The sequence below is a fragment of the Fusarium pseudograminearum genome, chromosome 2 (assembly GCF_000303195.2).
Source record: "Fusarium pseudograminearum CS3096 chromosome 2, whole genome shotgun sequence".
In the NCBI taxonomy this organism is placed as follows: domain Eukaryota; kingdom Fungi; phylum Ascomycota; class Sordariomycetes; order Hypocreales; family Nectriaceae; genus Fusarium; species Fusarium pseudograminearum.
The window spans coordinates 4,892,261-4,909,310 of record NC_031952.1 but is presented as its reverse complement, the minus strand read 5'-3'; the positions used below and the strand labels follow the sequence as shown (position 1 = coordinate 4,909,310).

The following is a 17,050-nucleotide window of genomic DNA, read 5'->3' as shown; positions in this document are numbered from 1 at the left end:
GATGTGATGGTGGCAACACCGATCTAGTATGTAATTCTCACATTGTATCGTGTTTATTATTTTGATATGACACGGACTCGCTCAGCTATGCTAATGATTTGATCAACTATCCGACCGGAATATAAACAAGGTTATTAGATCGGTAATTTGTGTTTCGCATCAATATAAAAAGCCCCTGTCTGTGGACAATTAAGTTCCTTATAGGGTAGCAGCTATGGGGTGGAGGGATGAATCAGGCCTACCTAGTCATTGCTGGTGTAGGCGAACGAAATCTTTCTGTGATCCTTGTAAGGAGCTAAGAGTCACTAACCGAATCGAATACACACAAAAGTTTGCCCGTAAGTGCACTGCACCCATCATGAACATTGATTGACTGGAGTGTCGCCGCTTTAATTAGAAGCGAGCAAACGTCCGGACTCCATTTGAAGTACCGAGGAACCCCTGCTCCTGTCAGAATGCACAAAACGGTTGTTCTCCACCAGGAGTGATGGGGGTTACGTATGTAGGTAGGTAACAGGTATCCGTAGCTATGCATGTATTATGTACAGAGTACTACAGTACCATTATTGCCAGGGGTTTGTGCATTATGCACCTCTTTTATATGCCGTGCCGTTTCCATGTAGACTGAAACATATCACTTGGGAACCGACCACGAGATTAAATCGCTTTGATGTCTTATCACTTTATAATTTAACGTGCCGCTCTCGCTAGTAGGGGATATCACACGCTGTGGATTTTGTGACAAGTGCTTCCAGCGTAGTGTGTCCAATCGTTTAGCTTAGTACTCTCCACTAACGTCGTAAAGCTGAAAAGATACAAAACCAATATTAAACTCTAAAGGACGCTTTAATCTGTTTCAAGCAGGGCAGCGTTGGCAGTTGATGGTTGTGTACTAACCTTAGGGGGCTAGAAAGTGGGTTGATCACAGAGAGAGCGAGACACCAACAAGGATAGGTTTCAATGCCCAACTGCAGGGAGGGAAAAAGAGGTCGGCACATAACTAGAAGAGAGCGAGGTGACCCAAATTCAGAAATTTCAAGACCCATTGGCTTGTGTCTCTCCAAGACGTCAGATCTGCGAGTGATATCCATACATATAACCACGTTGAATTCTTTGCAGCGATTGACATTGACTCTTTTGGCGAAAGGCTTGGCTTGGCTCTTTGTTACTAGCTTCGTTTTTCTGTCTTTGTCTTTTCTTTCCCTGTCTTTTGTTCCATTTGGATCACTCCATTCGACTTCCTGACAAAAGTCAAAAAGACCAACCACCAACCATCAACCACCAACTATCGGCAAACACCAAAGAGGCCTAGAAGGAGAAAAGAACGAAACAAACGGTTCCCTTTGTTGGCGTCGGAACGGCCCGTGCTACTTCGATTAATTACTATCAGAAAACATGGCAGACACACCAGACAATGAGCACGACACGAGCTCACTGAGGAGTGTTGGAGCGGGATCCATAGATCGGGCCATGGCCGCGACAAGACTCACCGCCTCGTCTTCGTCCAATATTTCCAATTACGCCTCTAGCGTCTCCAGCGACAACCAGAGCCAGAGTCACGCCTACAGCCAAAATCTGACAGGGAGCGGAAGCGGGAGTGGGGGTCTTCCTGGAACCCCCGTGAGCCGACGCTCAGGTGGATGGGAACGGCAAACTCTTTCCCCGGCCGCAGCTGCAAGGGTGAGACACGATGATGTGAGTGCACAAGACATCATATGATGAAACATGATATGATGCATACTATGTATCTCTGTTTTCTGGAATTGTACTGACTCTCTTATCAAAAGTCCAACAATGAAGACTATGCTCCTCATCAGTCGAGCGGTCTACGGCCCAGCAGCGAACTCTTGGAAGACTCTTCTGACTCCTCAGATGAATATGTTTCAACTTATAAGCCATTAAAGACGTATGATACTCATAATTTCTTGTCATTTAATGCTAACCAAGATTATTAGTGCGTCACGCTCAAAACGTTTCTTCCAGTCTATGGTCAACAAGTTTACCAAATCTTCTGTTCGTAAGTTTTCACTGCCTACAATCTGTCATTATTTGACAACTAACCACTTAATAGGTTACGGACACTTGCCAAACAACCAAGTATGCATACCCTTCTCTTGGCCTATCTCCTTCGTCACTGCTAACCCTCCATTCAGCAAGAACAAGATAGAAATGGTATGTATCAGAACTGTCTCACTAATTCTCTGCCTGCGTTACTAACATCTATCTTTAGTGATCCAACACACTGTCATTATCAATGTATTCAAAGGACAACTTCAGCTATCACCTCTCGCACCAAGACCAAAACGGGCGCTTGACGTAGGCACAGGGGGCGGAATATGGGCATTGGTAAGTTCCTAGCATTTTTGAAAGTAATGATTTTTATCTTTATCTAACACCTGTCATTAGGAATTCGGCAAGTAACCTGTTTCAAAATCCTTCTGCGCTGTTGTAGCTAATCATTGTTCTGTTACTTACAATAGCCACAAAACATCCTTACTGTCATGTTCTCGGAGTCGACATTGATCCCGTTCATCCTCCATACACAAAATCGAACTGCACCTTCAAAGTAATGGACATCACACAAGATTGGGACTTTCCCGGCGGCGGCAACTTCGACTTCATACACATCCGACAACTCGGCGATATCAACGATAAGCAGAAGCTTTTTCAGGCAGCTTTCGATAATTTGAGACCTGGAGGATGGGTTGAGTTAACAGAATGGCTCGCAATCCTACAGTCGCCCAACCATTCGCTAGACGGCACAGCATTTCGCAAATGGAACAACCTACTTGAGGAGGGACTGCAAAGTTTTGGTGCAACGGTGCTTTACCCGGAAACTTTCAAGTCGTTGCTCCAGAAGACAGGGTTTGAGCCTGTCTTTGATACAAGAAACGGCGCACCGACGAACGCGTGCTATCCTGGGAAGAAGCTGCAGCGCATAGGCCATTTGATGACCCAGAACTGGCTCCTTATCCTCGAGCCGTTATCAATGCCCGTTTTTACGCAAGGACTGGGCTGGACCCCTGAGCAAGTACATGCTCTTCTGGCGGAAGTTCGACGGGAGATTGGCAACACAAAATACCACTCCTTCATGACTCTGTGAGTACTCTTGAAGATTATTTGGCGCCCTTTGAAGCAACATCATACTTACGATTCCATCTTAGAATAACGGTTTGTGCTCAAAAGCCGTGGGATGGAATTCCCAGATCGTCGAGTTCAACCTCGGCCACAGCTTCTAGATCTGAATCCTCCCTTGCGCAGGCTAGTCGATCAGGCACTCCGCTTCCATATTTAGGAGACAAACCACTTTAAGCATTGTAAATAGGATTAGTTTTCGAAGAATTGCTACGGGAGAAGTTGTACCTAGGATTTAGAATGAGCATCGGTGCGTGGGTTGCAATGCTTGGGATATAATGAGTGCTGGTTTGACTACGGGATAGATCGATAGACTTTTAACGACGTGATGGTAACACAAAGCAATTCCTACAGACTGGAATTTATATACATAACTCATAAGACATAAACAGAACCTACCAAGAATAACTATACCCGAATGCAAAATTGATACACTTTAGAAACCAAAACTCCAAGCCCATACCCTTTCTCAAAATATCCAACAACTATTCATCACAAAATCATTCGAGAAACCCTAGCCGCCAAATCCTGAATACTGTACGGGTTCGTCAAGTCACTGATAGGTAGGTCGATCTGGAAGGCATATCTTGCCCAGGACCTAACCTCAATAGCAATGAGTGAATCCATACCGTACTGAACAGCCGATCTCGTTGGCTGAATGTCGCCAATCTTCATAGACAGTACTTGCGCCAGCTTGGCAACAAGAGCAGTGCAGATGAAAGGTTGCAAAGCAGCTACCTTGCCCTCAGATGCATCACCCAATCGACCAAGAGTGTTTCGGAAGGCCTTGACAGCCGTCTGGACTGCGCTCTCTCCGCCGCCCGCATCGGCATCGCTTGCCACATTATCAGTGGCCTTGGATCGCAGCAAGCCGAACTTTGTGTCCTTGGCCCAGGATTGCCATTCTGCTGTGGCCTTGTCGATCATACCAAAGCTGAGGACAATCTGACTTTGCGAAAGGTCATCGTAAGCAGACTCAGTGACAGCGTTGACCTGCTTGGGAGTGCACGTAGCAATAGCACCTTCGACCACACGCAGAACATCGCGCACTGTGATAGGTCGAAGACCACGAGACAGCAAGGAAGCTTGGATCTCAGGACGCTCGCTGATGTTTCCAACATCCTCCACGAAGCCAAGATCAATGGACGAGGCCGGAAGACCGAGGCTTTGACGGTAGCGGGCAAATGTGTCCAAGAACGTGCTGCTTGCCGAGTAGTTGGATTGACCCTCGTTACCCAGAACTCCACATCCCGAACTCAGCATGACAAAGAAGTCAAGATCGTGACCCTGAAGGCAGTGGTGAAGGTTCAAGGCACCATTGACCTTAGGACTAAACACTGCGTCGAAGTCGTCTAAGGTGATGTCCTCGAAGAATCGGTCCTGGAAAAGTGGTTAGATAGATGTACTTGAGGATTATTGATGTGTTGAGAACTTACACTAAGTCTCAATGCTGAGTGAATAACTCCACCGACAGGAGTGTAAATACTGGAGATGAGACGCTCAACAGCCGACGAATCGCCCACATCGCAGACCTCAACTCTGGCATGACATCCGTAGGATGATAGTTGCTGTAGCAGATCACCAGACTGACAGGCCCTTGCGACTGAGCTGGTAGCCAGAATGAGGTTTCGGGCGCCGTAGCTAGCCATCCAGACTGCAATCGCACGGCCCAGACCACCAAGACCTCCTGTGATGATGTAGGTCTTTCGAGGATCGAAGACAGAAGTCTTGGGTCGTGTCTGTAAAAAGAATAAGTCAGAATAAATTCTCCCATGAAGTGTCGTGAGAGTGCATACCTTGATCATGTGCCCATCGTCGACATCTGCAAGTGAGATGACCTGCTTCTGCGAACCACCTTCCAAAAGTGCTGAGAAGGCGGGCTGCAGTGAGTGAAGCCCAGACACCGAAGCCGACACGTCTGTGTTGAGGACTCGCTTCTCAACCATAGCCATAACTTGACCAAGCAGTCTGATGAGTAGGATGTCAGTTGCTGAACAGTCAAAATAGAAGTGATGGAAGATACTTACTCTCCAAGGTCCTCCTTGCTCTCATTATAGGCATCTGAGAGATCAATGGAAGCAAACATGACGTTCTTGTTAGGTCGGAAACCGCTTTCATCATCGTGCGTTCCTCCAGAGCCGAGCTCGACATAAGTTCCACGGTTCGCAACCAGGTGAGAAAAGCTCGCGTATTGGCCAGATTGAGTGTTCAGTACAAGCTTGTACGTTTGGCCATTGGCAGAGCGAGAAGCATTGAGACGACCAGCATTCGTAGAGACGGGGAGTATGCTGGATGAACTGACGCCATGCTTGGTCAAAAGAGACTTGTTACCATCACTGGTTGTGGCGTGGACGTCGAGCTTGAGCGCCTTGGCTGTCTTGATCAAAGCGATGCCTTGGGCGGATGTGGCGTTGGCAACAAGAATTTTCTGTTCCATGTTAATACTCCGTTGGGAAAAGTCTTGGGACGAATGGAGTTTGCATACCTGGCCTATCGTGATTCTCGCAGACGTGGTCAACGCGTACAACGCAGTGACAAAGCTGGCTGGGATCGCGGCAGCATCCTAAACAAACACACGTTAGCCTACACTCCTACTACTTTGTGATGCAGAGGTCAACATACCTCGAAAGAAAGCCAGTCGGGGATCTTGGCGCAACAACCTGAAGGAGCCAGGTATTGCGTAGTGAAAGTTCCCTGGCCGATAACGGCAACACGATCTCCTGGACTGAGTGAAGTGACATCAGCAGCGCAGCTCTTGACAACACCAGAGCACTCGCGACCGAACTCCAACGCCGGAAGAGACCCTTGAGCGATTCGCCCGTCCTACCACAAAGTTAGTAAGATGTTGGCTGTGCAAGCAAAATGATAATTGTACTTACCCGTTCGTCAAGACCTACAGCCTTGACCTCAACAAGAACATGCCCATGTGGCAACACCGAGTGTCCATCGTTTTGGGCCATGGCTAGACTGTCTAGAATGCCTGGTTCTCCCACGACCAAGTGATGAGGAGTTTGAACTAGCTCGCGAGTAGATACTTCCATCTTTCGTGCAGGACCAAATGCTTCTTCCAAGCCAGCATCCTTCACGAGCCTGCACGTCCAGAGCTGTCCATCCTTCTCAGCCACTTCGTAGTCCAGTCTGGAGATTGGATCACCGTGAGAGTAGTAGGCTCGTTCCAAAACGTGGTCGATGATGTTAGCGATATCGTCGCCCTCGCTGCTCAGGTCCAATGTGTACAGCTCCATCTGGCTATTCTCACCTCGGAGGGTTCGTGCGAAACCTGTCACCAGACCTCCCGTTGTGTTTTGCGGGTCGAGGTATACCTTTTGGGTAACCCAGATGCACTTGATGGGCTTCGTAAGCCAGGACTTCAAAGCCTCCAACTGCTGAGAGTCGAGGGAAGCAAGGAAACTTCCTTCAGCCTCGTCCATGATGATGAGCCACTCTCCCGACCATTCTCGAGTAGCGAGATCCTCAAGGCTACTGGATGTTGTAGTAATACCACGTTTGGAAAGTCGGTGCGCGATCTGGTCGTGAGAAAAGTCATCGCCAACTCCAGCGATATGCACCCTCTGTTCCGATAGTGGCTCGGGTGGAGTGTAGTCAATTGGCTTTGCTCTGGCTGTCATCACGATAGTGCTTGAGATTTGATCCGAAGCAGCCATATCGCGTCCGGCCTCGATCTCGACAACGTTATCGAAATCCGCAGTGAGCTCGTCCCGCCATTCATCCATGGAAAGACCAGGACCAGAACGACCTGGGGATCGAGGACGCAGCCACCAGCCAGTCAAGGGACCCTACGAGTTGGTTAGTCATTGAAGTCGAATGAAGTTTTGCAGAACGTACCCAGAGGAAATTGGCCGATGTGAGGTCTGCAAGGTCAAATGTTAGCTCATTTTATATATCATAGGGGGACTATGGTTGCTTACCCTCTGACAGCTCACCAACCAAAAGGTATCCATCATCACGTAGCAATGAACGAATGTTCTTCATTGCGAACGGCAAGTTAGCAGTGGCATGCAGAACCTAAGAAAGTCATCAGTAATCGGCAACATGTCATGAGATACACCAGAACCTACGTTGGCTGCAACCACAAGATCATATTTCTCCTCGCCAAATCCTTGCTCAGAGATGTCCTTCTCGATGTCGAGAGTCTTGTATTCCATTCTGTCCCAAGCTGAAAACTTCTTCTTGGCCTTCTCAAAGAAACCAGCCGAGATGTCAGTGAAGGTGAACGACTGGTAAGCATTAGGCCCTCCAGCCTTGGAGAAGCCATGAAGCAGCTCGGTCGTTGCGCCACCAGTTCCACCTCCAATCTCCAGGACCTTCATGTTGGGGTTCTTGTGCGCCAAAAGCTCAGCGACAGAGCGAAGCTTCTGGTTCATGCTCGTGGTGAAGATGCTCTCTTCGTAGAACCTGTAGAGCAAATCATTCTCGAGCCAAACCGCCAGGGCTTCGACTTCGCCACGAAAGATCTTTGCCATGTTAATTGCAAGTTGCGACACAATGGAGGCATCGACAGTCTCCGAGATCCCAGAATTTGCAACGACATTCATGATGGCGTCTTCAGCTGTGGCGAATCCATTCTGCATGTGGCGGGCAACGAGCTTTTCTTTGTGCAACTCAGCTTGTTCCAGCAACCAAGCATGATACGATTGCAAATGAGGAGCCAAGTTCTCACCCTTCTCAATACCATTCTCAACAATGAGAGGGATGAGTTCCTTGACCAAGTCCTCCAGGTTGATAAGCTTCTTCTCTGCTGGAAGACTCCTGATCTGGATCGAACTGGTTGAGGCACCATTCTGAGAGATGTCGCCGATATCAGGCTTCCATTTGAGTCGCAGCCAAGGAAGGGTAGTCTGGTCCTCAGCCGTTGCTCTGTCCATCTGCAGACCTTCAACCACGAAGAAAGGCTTCGACAAAGTATCGTAACACTGGACACTTCCTTCGATTCGGGTGAAACCGACAGGTGATGTGTTGGTAGCGCAAGAGGCGATGTCAGTCTTGTTGGCGGGCATACGAATGGAGATCTTCTTCATGCGGGAAGGTAGAAGCAAGGTGTCGATCTCTTGGAAGTATCCGGAACGATTGGCCAATGCAGGTGTCTGGAGAGCTGCGTCCATCATGGCGGGGTGCAAAAGGTATCTCTGGCCGCGAACTGGCGATTGACCGCTCGACACCATGTCGATCTTGGCAGCACAGGCTGAGAGACCTGGTCGAACTCGCACTTCATTGAGAAGCTGGAACTTGGGACCGTAGCCATAGCCGACTCGTTCCAGAGTCTTGTAGTAACTCTTGAGCGGGACCTCAAGTGGCATATGGTGCCACGAGGTTCTGGACTGGGAAAAGGCGCCGTCGTTGCCTGTTCGATATTGTTAGCTTCTGTAATTCCTTGCGTCACTGTTCAATACTTACTCTCCAAGGCTGCAGCCTTTCCATGACAATGGCGGATATCAACGTCACCTCTGAGTGACGAAATGGTAAAGTCGTACCATGTACCGTCAGATCTGGTGTTGTCGCTTCGTGGAATTAGAGTGAGGAAGAGCTCAATCGCATTTTCGTCAGGAAGGATGATGGAGTTAGAAAAGACAAAGTCTTCCAACTCAAACGAATAGTTTGTCCAGTCGGCCTCTTTGGTCTCTTCTTGCAATTGCATCATGGCCTCAACGACCATGGCGATACCGGTAGTGAAAGACAAGGTGACAATGCCATTGACCTATCATGAGTTAGTAGTGTATCAGAAAAATTTAGGATGATGCGTACCTGATGATCAACGAGCCAAGGCGCATCTTCAACTGACACCCTGTTCCTCCAAGTGGGTGCGGAAGGATTTGCGCCTCGGCAGCGGGTGCCCAGGATCTCGTGTCGTGGCGATTTGCGGAAACGCCAGTCAGAGCTGTTTCGTGGCTCGGTCCAGGGTGTAGAGGAATAGTCCCAAGCATAAGCAGGAAGGTTGTCTTGAATGTGGTTGGGAAGACGAGCGGGCTTGCCGCCCTTGAACAAGCTGGCTTTGTTCACTTGGTCTAGATCCAGGCGCTTACCGCTGAGAACCAAATCTCCCGCAAGACTCATAAGTTGCTGGTTGGTGTCTGCGTTTCGGAGCATGGTGGCAAAGAAAGGCAGCTGGGGCGCATCGGCAAGCGACTTGACAATCTCAGATGTTGGTCTGGAAAGCAATGAGTGAGGCCCAACCTCAACACACAACCCATACTTGTGGTCCGTTTGGGTCATGGCTAGTGTGACTGCATCAGTGTAGAGAACTGGCGAAACAAGGTTTGATCCCCAGTAATCAGCACCAACCTCAGTGCCCTCCAACTGACGGCCAGTGACAGACGAATACATGGGAACCCGTCCTGCCTTTGGATGAATAACACTGCGAAGGCGCGCGACATAGTCATCGACAACTGCCTTCATGATTCGGGTGTGGTAAGCTCGAGTGACAGCAACAGCCCTAGAAACAATGCCGTGACTGTTCAACTCAGTAGCCAGGTTCTTGATCCCCTCCGTGGGACCCGCAAGAGTGAGATTCTGGGGACCGTTGAAACAAGCAATCTGCACATCGTTGCGTTCCAGTGCGTCTTGAAGCTCCTTTGCGTTGGGATCGCTTTTCACAGCAAGCATAGAGCCTGCGGGGGCATTCTGGCAGGCGATACCACGGTAGTAAGCGACTGTGATGGCTTCCTTCGCTGTGAGAGCACCACAAGCGTACGCGGCAGCTGTCTCTCCGCCAGAATGGCCAACAACGCCATCGGGAACCACACCCCAACTGGCTAGAAGGTCGACTAGAGCAATCTGTACCGCGATGGATAGAGGGTGTGCGAGTGATGGCAAATTAATCTCATCTTGGGTGAGCTCGGCAGTAAGCTTGCCTAGGATGAAGTCAGTAATCATTTAAACGCAATGCTCTGTACGATGGACGTACCTATCAAAGACCATGCAGACTTGACTGATGATGAAAGCTCTCTGATGACATCGTCAAGCTGGTGTAACGTGTTACGCGCTACGGGAAACGTCTCAAGAAGACGTCTACCCATCTGTGACCATGTGGCACCTTGACCAGTGAATGTGAAGAGCATATCGGGCTCATTGCCACCAACTGGTCCTTGGTTGGTCTTCATTGCCTTGCCCTCCAGCTGCTGAATGAGATTACCGACTGTCTGGGCAACGGCAAATGACCTCCACGGTCGGATGTGAATCTGGCTTCGAGCATTCAGTGCTGTGATGAGGGGACCCGTCAACTCATGGCATTCGTCGTGAGTTTTAAGGAAATCCAGAAGATTGTTGATGTTTGTGTCTCTCGAGTCGCGAGACGCGCCAGATACGAACGTCAGGAATGAGGGTTTGTCGGCGTTGTTCTCCTCGTGGTGGCCATTGGTACCATTGGTAATGGTTAACGAGTGAGTACCGTTGACTCCGTTGGTTCCATTCACGCCATTAGTTCCATTGACACCATTGGCAGACCCATTGGTGATCTTCAGCGGCTCGTAGAACTCAACGACGGCGTGCGCAGTTGATCCACCGATACCGAGAGAATTGACACTTGCTCGACGTATGGACTTTGAGGGCCAAGGGTGAGCGCTCGTTGCTACACGAACTCTCCAACCGTCGAAGTCGACTGCAGAAGCCATCATTAGCTATGCATGTGGATAGGCGCGGGAATTAGTGTAAAACATACTCTTGGGGTTCGGTGTCTTGTAGTTGGTGTTTGGAGGGATCTCTCCCTTTTCTAAAGCCAACACCACTTTTATGAGACTGCTCAAACCGCTAGCTGCCTCTGAATGTCCCACGTTTGGTTTGGTCTAGTTCTTGTTAGCGTCTCATGTTGGAAGAACGCAAAGAAAGAAGAGATGAGCTAGTTTGCAACTTACAGAGCCAACCCAAAGGGCGTCTCCAGAGTTGTGGCTGGCACTAAAAACTTCGCCAACTGCTCCAAGCTCTATGCAGTCGCCCACGGGTGTACCAGTTCCGTGGCACTCAAAGTATCCTGTCTCGCTAAAGTTATCAATTCCAGCTTGAGCGTAAGCCTGCAAGATAGTATCTCTCTGGGCCCGCCCAGAGGGTTCTGTGATTGCTGGGGTAGCACCAGAGCTAGACTTGTTAGTGAGTTCAACCTTGCTGATATGAGGAGGAAACAAACCTGTTGGAAGAAGTACCCCGGATGATGGATCTGATGTTGTCTCCGTCCCGAATAGCATCGCTGAGCCTCTTGATGTACACAGCGTTGGTCCCTTCACCACGACCATATCCATTTGCGGCGGCGTCAAATGTCTTGCACTGTCCATCTGCAGCTATAGCGCCAAGTCGCGTAAGTGACAGAGCGTAATCAGGACTTAGGAACAAATTGGATGCACCAATAACAGCACCGTCACACTCGCCAGCTTGCAGTGCTTGACAAGCAAGATGCAATGCGACAAGGGAACCAGAACAGGCTGTATCGATAGTAACACTGTATGCCAGAGATTAGTATTCTGGCCGATTAGTCCATTATTTGATCGAGACATACCTGGGACCACCAAGGTCAAGTGCGTGACTGATACGGTTTGCAAGCATAGTGCGTGTCGTTCCAATAGCAATAAAGGTTGGAAGGTACTCAGGATCTTGCATCAGCATGTCGTGATAGTCACTGACAAACATCGCACAGTAACATCCAATCTTGGACTTGGAAATGGTTTCCATGGAGATATTGGCCGACTCGAGACATTCATAGACAACCTCAAGAAGCTGCTTCTGTTGAGGGTCCATGGCAGTTGCTGTATCTTTGCTTATACCAAAGAACTTGTGGTCAAACTGCTTTATGTCACCCTTCACAAAGTGTGCACCTCTGAAAGCCTGTTCTCCCTTCTTGTTGGGGTCCATGGAAAGAAAGTTCTCTGTGTTGAATCGATCTTTTGGTATGGGAGTGGCCGACGAACGGCCTGCTCTAACATGGTCCCAGAGGTCTAATGGCTTGTCAATGCCACCTGGGAGACGACACGCCATGCTCACAATGGCAATGGGCTCCCGCCATGGTTGAATTTGAGAAGGCATTGTGTGATACAGGATGAACTGAACAGAACAGAGATGTTGAATGGGTTGTATGAAAGAGCCGTGAGATCTGGAGAAACTCACATGAGAAAGCGTGGGTCATGTATTGCAATGTCATGAACACAGACAGAGACTATATAAGATAGCAACCAACAACCGAAAAGTAAGCTCGGCACAGATTACAGTATTCTGACAAGCCCATGAACGATGTCAGCACAAAAGCAGTCACATGGAATCATAATCCCGGTTACCGGGCTCATTGCCTGCAGCTCCTAGTCTACTCCGCTAATCATGTCACACCAGGGTTTGCCTGCGAAAACAGGGCTATAAATCTGTGTCATGGTTGGGTGATCCTAGGACACAGGATGATGAGTCCGAACCCACTGCATTGCATGAAAAGCACTAATTGGCATGTCTTCCAACCGCAGTCGGCAAAACCTTCGGATATTCTGGGACCTAGCTAGAACTTGGGATGGACATTACACTGGCTGGTCGGCTACGACGAGCTCCACTGACCTGTTACTATAGCATCGAGGGAGCCGATCTGTGGATACGGTCGAAGTGGGATACAGCTCTAGCCTCGGAGGAGGATGCACATTAATGAACATGATGTGACACTACAGCTGTCAGGCGAAGCTTATCATTCTTTGAGTACTCAGACATGTATATGCCTCAATCCCCAGCCGCAGATACGAACGGCTATGCCGCCAAGATACCGTGTGTGTGTGCTTGTATGGAACCGTAAAACTTGATTGTACTTATAGACACGAATTCTGATACCGTGTAGATGATGAGGAAAAGCACAGAGGATCTGAGACACCAGGAAATCACGTCAACGGGTCTGGGAGCGGCCCGGGCCACACGGATATGAGTGAGATAAATAACCATCGTAAGATCCAATTCACACGGATGGACCAAGGCTAGGGCGAAATTGACTTTGTTCCATGACAATCATTCCTCAAAGAAGCTAGATCCCGCCGAGCGGTTTGGACTTCTCGCGTCATTTGCCCGCTTACCAGTAATTCCCTGTACTATAATGCTCTTGTTGGTGTGCGAGGATAGTGCTATTACATGTTATAACAGCTTTTGATATTTGTTCTGTCATTGCCGTACTGTTCTGTTTAGGAAGTCGGCACTTCAACAATAGACGGTGAAGCTGTGGCCCCATGTTTTGGAAAGCAACCTGCAGAGTCGGTAGGTATATGCAGGTAGGGTTGTGTCTCGATCCTTGCAGTTTGTTTTATGCACAGCCGAAGGATGGAACGCCAATCATGAAGAGATCCCAGGATAAATTCTGGGTCAAGACGTTGGTTCAATGTCAGCAACCAACAAAAGGTTGCATAAGCAGGGGAGTTCTTGGAACCACAATACGACATCAAGACTCCACCTGTTGGCACTGGAAGCCATGCAGGGGTCTAGAATTAGATCCGGTTAAAGCAGCGACTATGTGGGATAAGTGTACGCAATAGAACATGAAGAGGATGACATTCTTCCAAAACGTGGCAAAAACTAGGGAAAAAACATGTCAGCTGTTGACCCCTTCTGTCCTGGCCCCAACGGGATGTACGATGTGGTCGTCAGCCGTGTTTAGGTTTCAGGACGTTTGACTTCCACTGTACCGAGCGTTGGACCGTGCTGAATGTCCCTCTGTTGGTTATGCTGTTTGGCATGAAAGTTATATTAAAGGCAAAACATACATGGATTGTATTGTTTGCGAAACAGTTACATTTACTAATGGCTACGACGGCCTTTGAAGCTGTAGATCATTTGACTGTTGATCACCTTATTGGTTTGCAAGATACGACAAACACGGCCACTCGTGTGAGGTCACCATTGGTTATCGTAAAGAACCATCTCTACTTAGTAGCGTTACTTCGCCTATTGAGAGATCTGTCACCTGTAGTTAGTCTAATGAAACATTCTAACCCAGTTTTAGCACCATTCCGCCTCATTCTTGATAGTCCCAACCTCGGTACTACCTCCCGATAGGAACAACTCTTGCTGATAAGTAGGGTAGGGCGGTGAATGGCAAATAATGACATTCGATGGAAGATGCTACTTAGATTATCAGGTTTAAGCTTTCGCATGAGTTTATTTGGATGGACTATCAATGTTTCATTTAGAACTGGCATGTGAGCTTCATGCTTTCAGTCATTCTATTCACAACAGATGAAACGGCACGACCTCAATGAATTTAAATGATTTTGATAGTACTATAAAATTTATAAATCACGCAGACCTCAGAATAGTCAGGACTGTTATGCAAACCTGTCTTTCAACCTATTCATAACGAGCGATCCTCCGCGTAGACCTACAAGCCCCAATCTATTCCTCAACGGCACTGATCTCTACCGACTGGCTCTCCTCTTTGTCTGGAATTCTATTGTTAGTTATTGAGTACTAAAGCCTAAAGTATACTTACTCTGATCCATAATTGCAAAGAGCTTGCCGTCGTGAATGGCAATGCCTTGAGAATCTATCGATCAAACCATCAGTGAAGGCTCCACCACCATTGCGAAGGGTTGTTACTAACCATAGAACCTGATCTCTGGGCCATTGATGCCGTGTGTGACGGTCACAGGTCGTAGGTCCCGTGATTCCTCTTCATTCTTGCGCCACATGACGGGCTTCGGGTGGCTGCTTAAATCCTCAACAATCCATCGGCCCAGAGTGAAATCACCGCTGATAAGACGGTCACCCTTGAGCTCAAAGACGGCAGGCTCGTCACCAGACTCAGCCTGGAACATTTCTTCGCTCTTTTGTACGGGCTTGGCGACGTGCTTGCCATCGACGGTGATGGTAAAATGATGGGGAAGAGTAGACATGTTGAAGAGTAACAAAGGTAGTCAAGTTAAATTAAGATAGTTCAAGTTGTGGATGTCTTTTGCTTTCGTGTTGTTGTTTAGGCAATGTGTTGATTGTTGGTGTGTAAATTGGGAGAGAGTGTAAGTTTGCCGCTTCTCGGGGGCTTTTATAGTACTAGAGGCTAAGTGATTCACGAGGCTCAAGACCGCCTGCCAGATGGCTTTTCTCGTAGGTATCACTTGTCATCCGTATATGTTATAAGGGCTTCACACAATATCTCGAAACGGGTACGGGATAGTGTTACCTCAGGATTGAAAAGAGATCGTGACGTAGACCCGGTGAAGAGTAATGAACTAATCGGCCCGAGGTGAAACAGTAAAGCTATAACAAGTCATCCGGGACGGCTGAACACGTAGCAACATAGTCGTACTGTAGAACCTCTGGTGAACAAATGATTCGATATGGTTGGTAGAGCTTGAAAGCTGAAGACTCACCGATATTTCGTCAGCGTGGTAGGATTACGAGAGCGCCTACGTTGACCATTGTACAGAAGAGTATGCTACCAGAGGTGAGGTCTTGGGCAACTGTGATCAATTCCTGTGCTATATTGATGACTGAAATAAGGGCAAACATGGACAAAGACAAAAACTCCGCCCAACCACTGTCTCAGATACAAGGAACCTCAAGAGTGACATATATGGTTCGTCGCAAACTCCACGCAATCTAGTACTACCAGTCAGGAAATAGTCTCGATGTGTCCAAAAGATCGATTCCCTTGTCATCATAATCGTGCCAGTTTTCCCAAAATCCGACCACGCTGTGCTTACTAGTCTCACCCATGCCTCTCCCCTTTTGCGCGTCCAGGCGCACTCTGAGCTTGTCAAACCAGACTTCAATCCGGCAGTCTCCGAGAAACTTGACCCATCCATGGTTGTTGTCACCTCTGTTTCTTGAAACCGCCGTGTGACTTTGTGCCTCGCCATCTGAACCAGACTTTTTGTGAGGATGCCTCGGTCGGATGCTTCTCGAAGAACATCAGGATGCTGTAGTCCATATGTTTGCCCATGTTGAAGTGACCTCGCATAGTCTCACCATCGCCAGGTGACAATACGATATTACACATGTAGTCATGAGCAGGGTCTGATTGCCCTTCGCAGCAGGCGAGGTCTGTTAGGATTGCGTACTTTCCTTTGAGGTTTCCCAGTGGCTTTGGAGGTGGAGGAGGTGGCATTTCAATTTGTGGTGTTCCCTCAGACTTGATTGGCGTAGGCCCTTTGGTCCTCTTGCTCGCGGGTGCGTTGACATCAGTGTCTGCCTTTCTCTTGGCTCTCGTAGCAGGTTTCGTCGGTGCCACTTTGCTCTGTTTCTCCCACTCTTGTTCGAGCTCCTTCTTGATACCTTCCAAATGGCTAGGAAGGCTTAGCCTGTTGATCTGAAAGTGGTCAAAGCCTTCAAGCATCCACGTGCGAGCTCTAATTGGAGTCAGCTCAACTTTCCAGAATTTCATGTGTTTTTGCAGCCATGGAGGCACATCTCTTTCGCTCCACTGGGGGGCGGGAGGGCCTGTCGCCCGGGGCGATGCAGCTGGTTGAGGTGTCGCACTGGAATGCGACTCAATGGTCGGATGAGGTTGGAGATGAGCAGGAGTAGTCGCTGTGGAGGCAACAGTTGTCATTGTGAGTGCTGTACGGATGATATGAATCGATGCCTTGTGATTGCGCTCTTGTTGCAGTGATATCAGTTACGCTCAATATGGTCGCAACTTCAGCAGGACCGATGTTCAGCTTGGTGAGGCTGAATGGCTGTGATGTGGTGCAGTTCCGTTATAAGACTAGGAGCATCGTTATACTGGATAAGAGCACGTGGGGCACGGCAGTTGCACATTAAACTTTGGCATTGAAGACTGGTCTGATGAGACAACATTATCAGCAGTATCAGGAGGAAGAGTGAGTAAGAAACAAAATTCGAGGATGTCCGAGATCACACTGCAAAAAGAACATACAACAGCGGGGATTCGCTGGTCGTCACCGACCCAACTACTAATCCGCCCCTTACCAGCTTATCTATGGGAGAGCGGACGGGATCC

At 48.5% G+C, this 17,050-nt stretch overlaps 5 protein-coding genes across 5 annotated transcripts, besides 1 other annotated feature; 2 read left to right on the top strand and 3 right to left on the bottom strand.

Annotated features, from left to right (window-relative positions):
• Positions 1 to 1,395: 1,395 nt before the first annotated feature.
• Positions 1,396 to 3,103, top strand: FPSE_04672 (uncharacterized protein; the record flags this gene model as incomplete). The annotated part of the gene is made up of 7 exons (XM_009257790.1): positions 1,396 to 1,695; positions 1,788 to 1,906; positions 1,956 to 2,017; positions 2,072 to 2,097; positions 2,154 to 2,172; positions 2,231 to 2,346; positions 2,453 to 3,103. The coding sequence occupies 7 exons, from the start codon at positions 1,396 to 1,398 to the stop codon at positions 3,101 to 3,103; spliced, it is 1,293 nt and encodes a 430-aa protein (XP_009256065.1).
• A 524-nt stretch (positions 3,104 to 3,627) lies between these two features.
• Positions 3,628 to 12,162, bottom strand: PKS8 (the record flags this gene model as incomplete). The annotated part of the gene is made up of 17 exons (XM_009257789.1): positions 3,628 to 4,515; positions 4,572 to 4,874; positions 4,932 to 5,103; positions 5,163 to 5,563; positions 5,621 to 5,698; positions 5,758 to 5,958; positions 6,015 to 6,932; positions 6,982 to 7,007; positions 7,065 to 7,161; positions 7,215 to 8,497; positions 8,551 to 8,851; positions 8,899 to 10,004; positions 10,058 to 10,750; positions 10,811 to 10,934; positions 11,004 to 11,223; positions 11,273 to 11,581; positions 11,639 to 12,162. The coding sequence occupies 17 exons, from the start codon at positions 12,160 to 12,162 to the stop codon at positions 3,628 to 3,630; spliced, it is 7,644 nt and encodes a 2,547-aa protein (XP_009256064.1).
• Positions 12,163 to 12,820: 658 nt separating this feature from the next.
• FPSE_04670 (uncharacterized protein) lies at positions 12,821 to 13,030 on the top strand (the record flags this gene model as incomplete). Its single annotated transcript, XM_009257788.1, has 2 exons — positions 12,821 to 12,880; positions 12,947 to 13,030. 2 exons carry the CDS (start codon positions 12,821 to 12,823, stop codon positions 13,028 to 13,030), a joined length of 144 nt encoding a protein of 47 aa, XP_009256063.1.
• Positions 13,031 to 14,484: 1,454 nt separating this feature from the next.
• On the bottom strand, positions 14,485 to 14,984 carry FPSE_04669 (uncharacterized protein; the record flags this gene model as incomplete). The annotated part of the gene is made up of 3 exons (XM_009257787.1): positions 14,485 to 14,531; positions 14,582 to 14,635; positions 14,693 to 14,984. 3 exons carry the CDS (start codon positions 14,982 to 14,984, stop codon positions 14,485 to 14,487), a joined length of 393 nt encoding a protein of 130 aa, XP_009256062.1.
• A 917-nt stretch (positions 14,985 to 15,901) lies between these two features.
• On the bottom strand, positions 15,902 to 16,639 carry FPSE_04668 (uncharacterized protein; the record flags this gene model as incomplete). Its single annotated transcript, XM_009257786.1, has 1 exon — positions 15,902 to 16,639. One exon carries the CDS (start codon positions 16,637 to 16,639, stop codon positions 15,902 to 15,904), a length of 738 nt encoding a protein of 245 aa, XP_009256061.1.
• A 316-nt stretch (positions 16,640 to 16,955) lies between these two features.
• Positions 16,956 to 17,047: a repeat region.
• Positions 17,048 to 17,050: the final 3 nt, after the last annotated feature.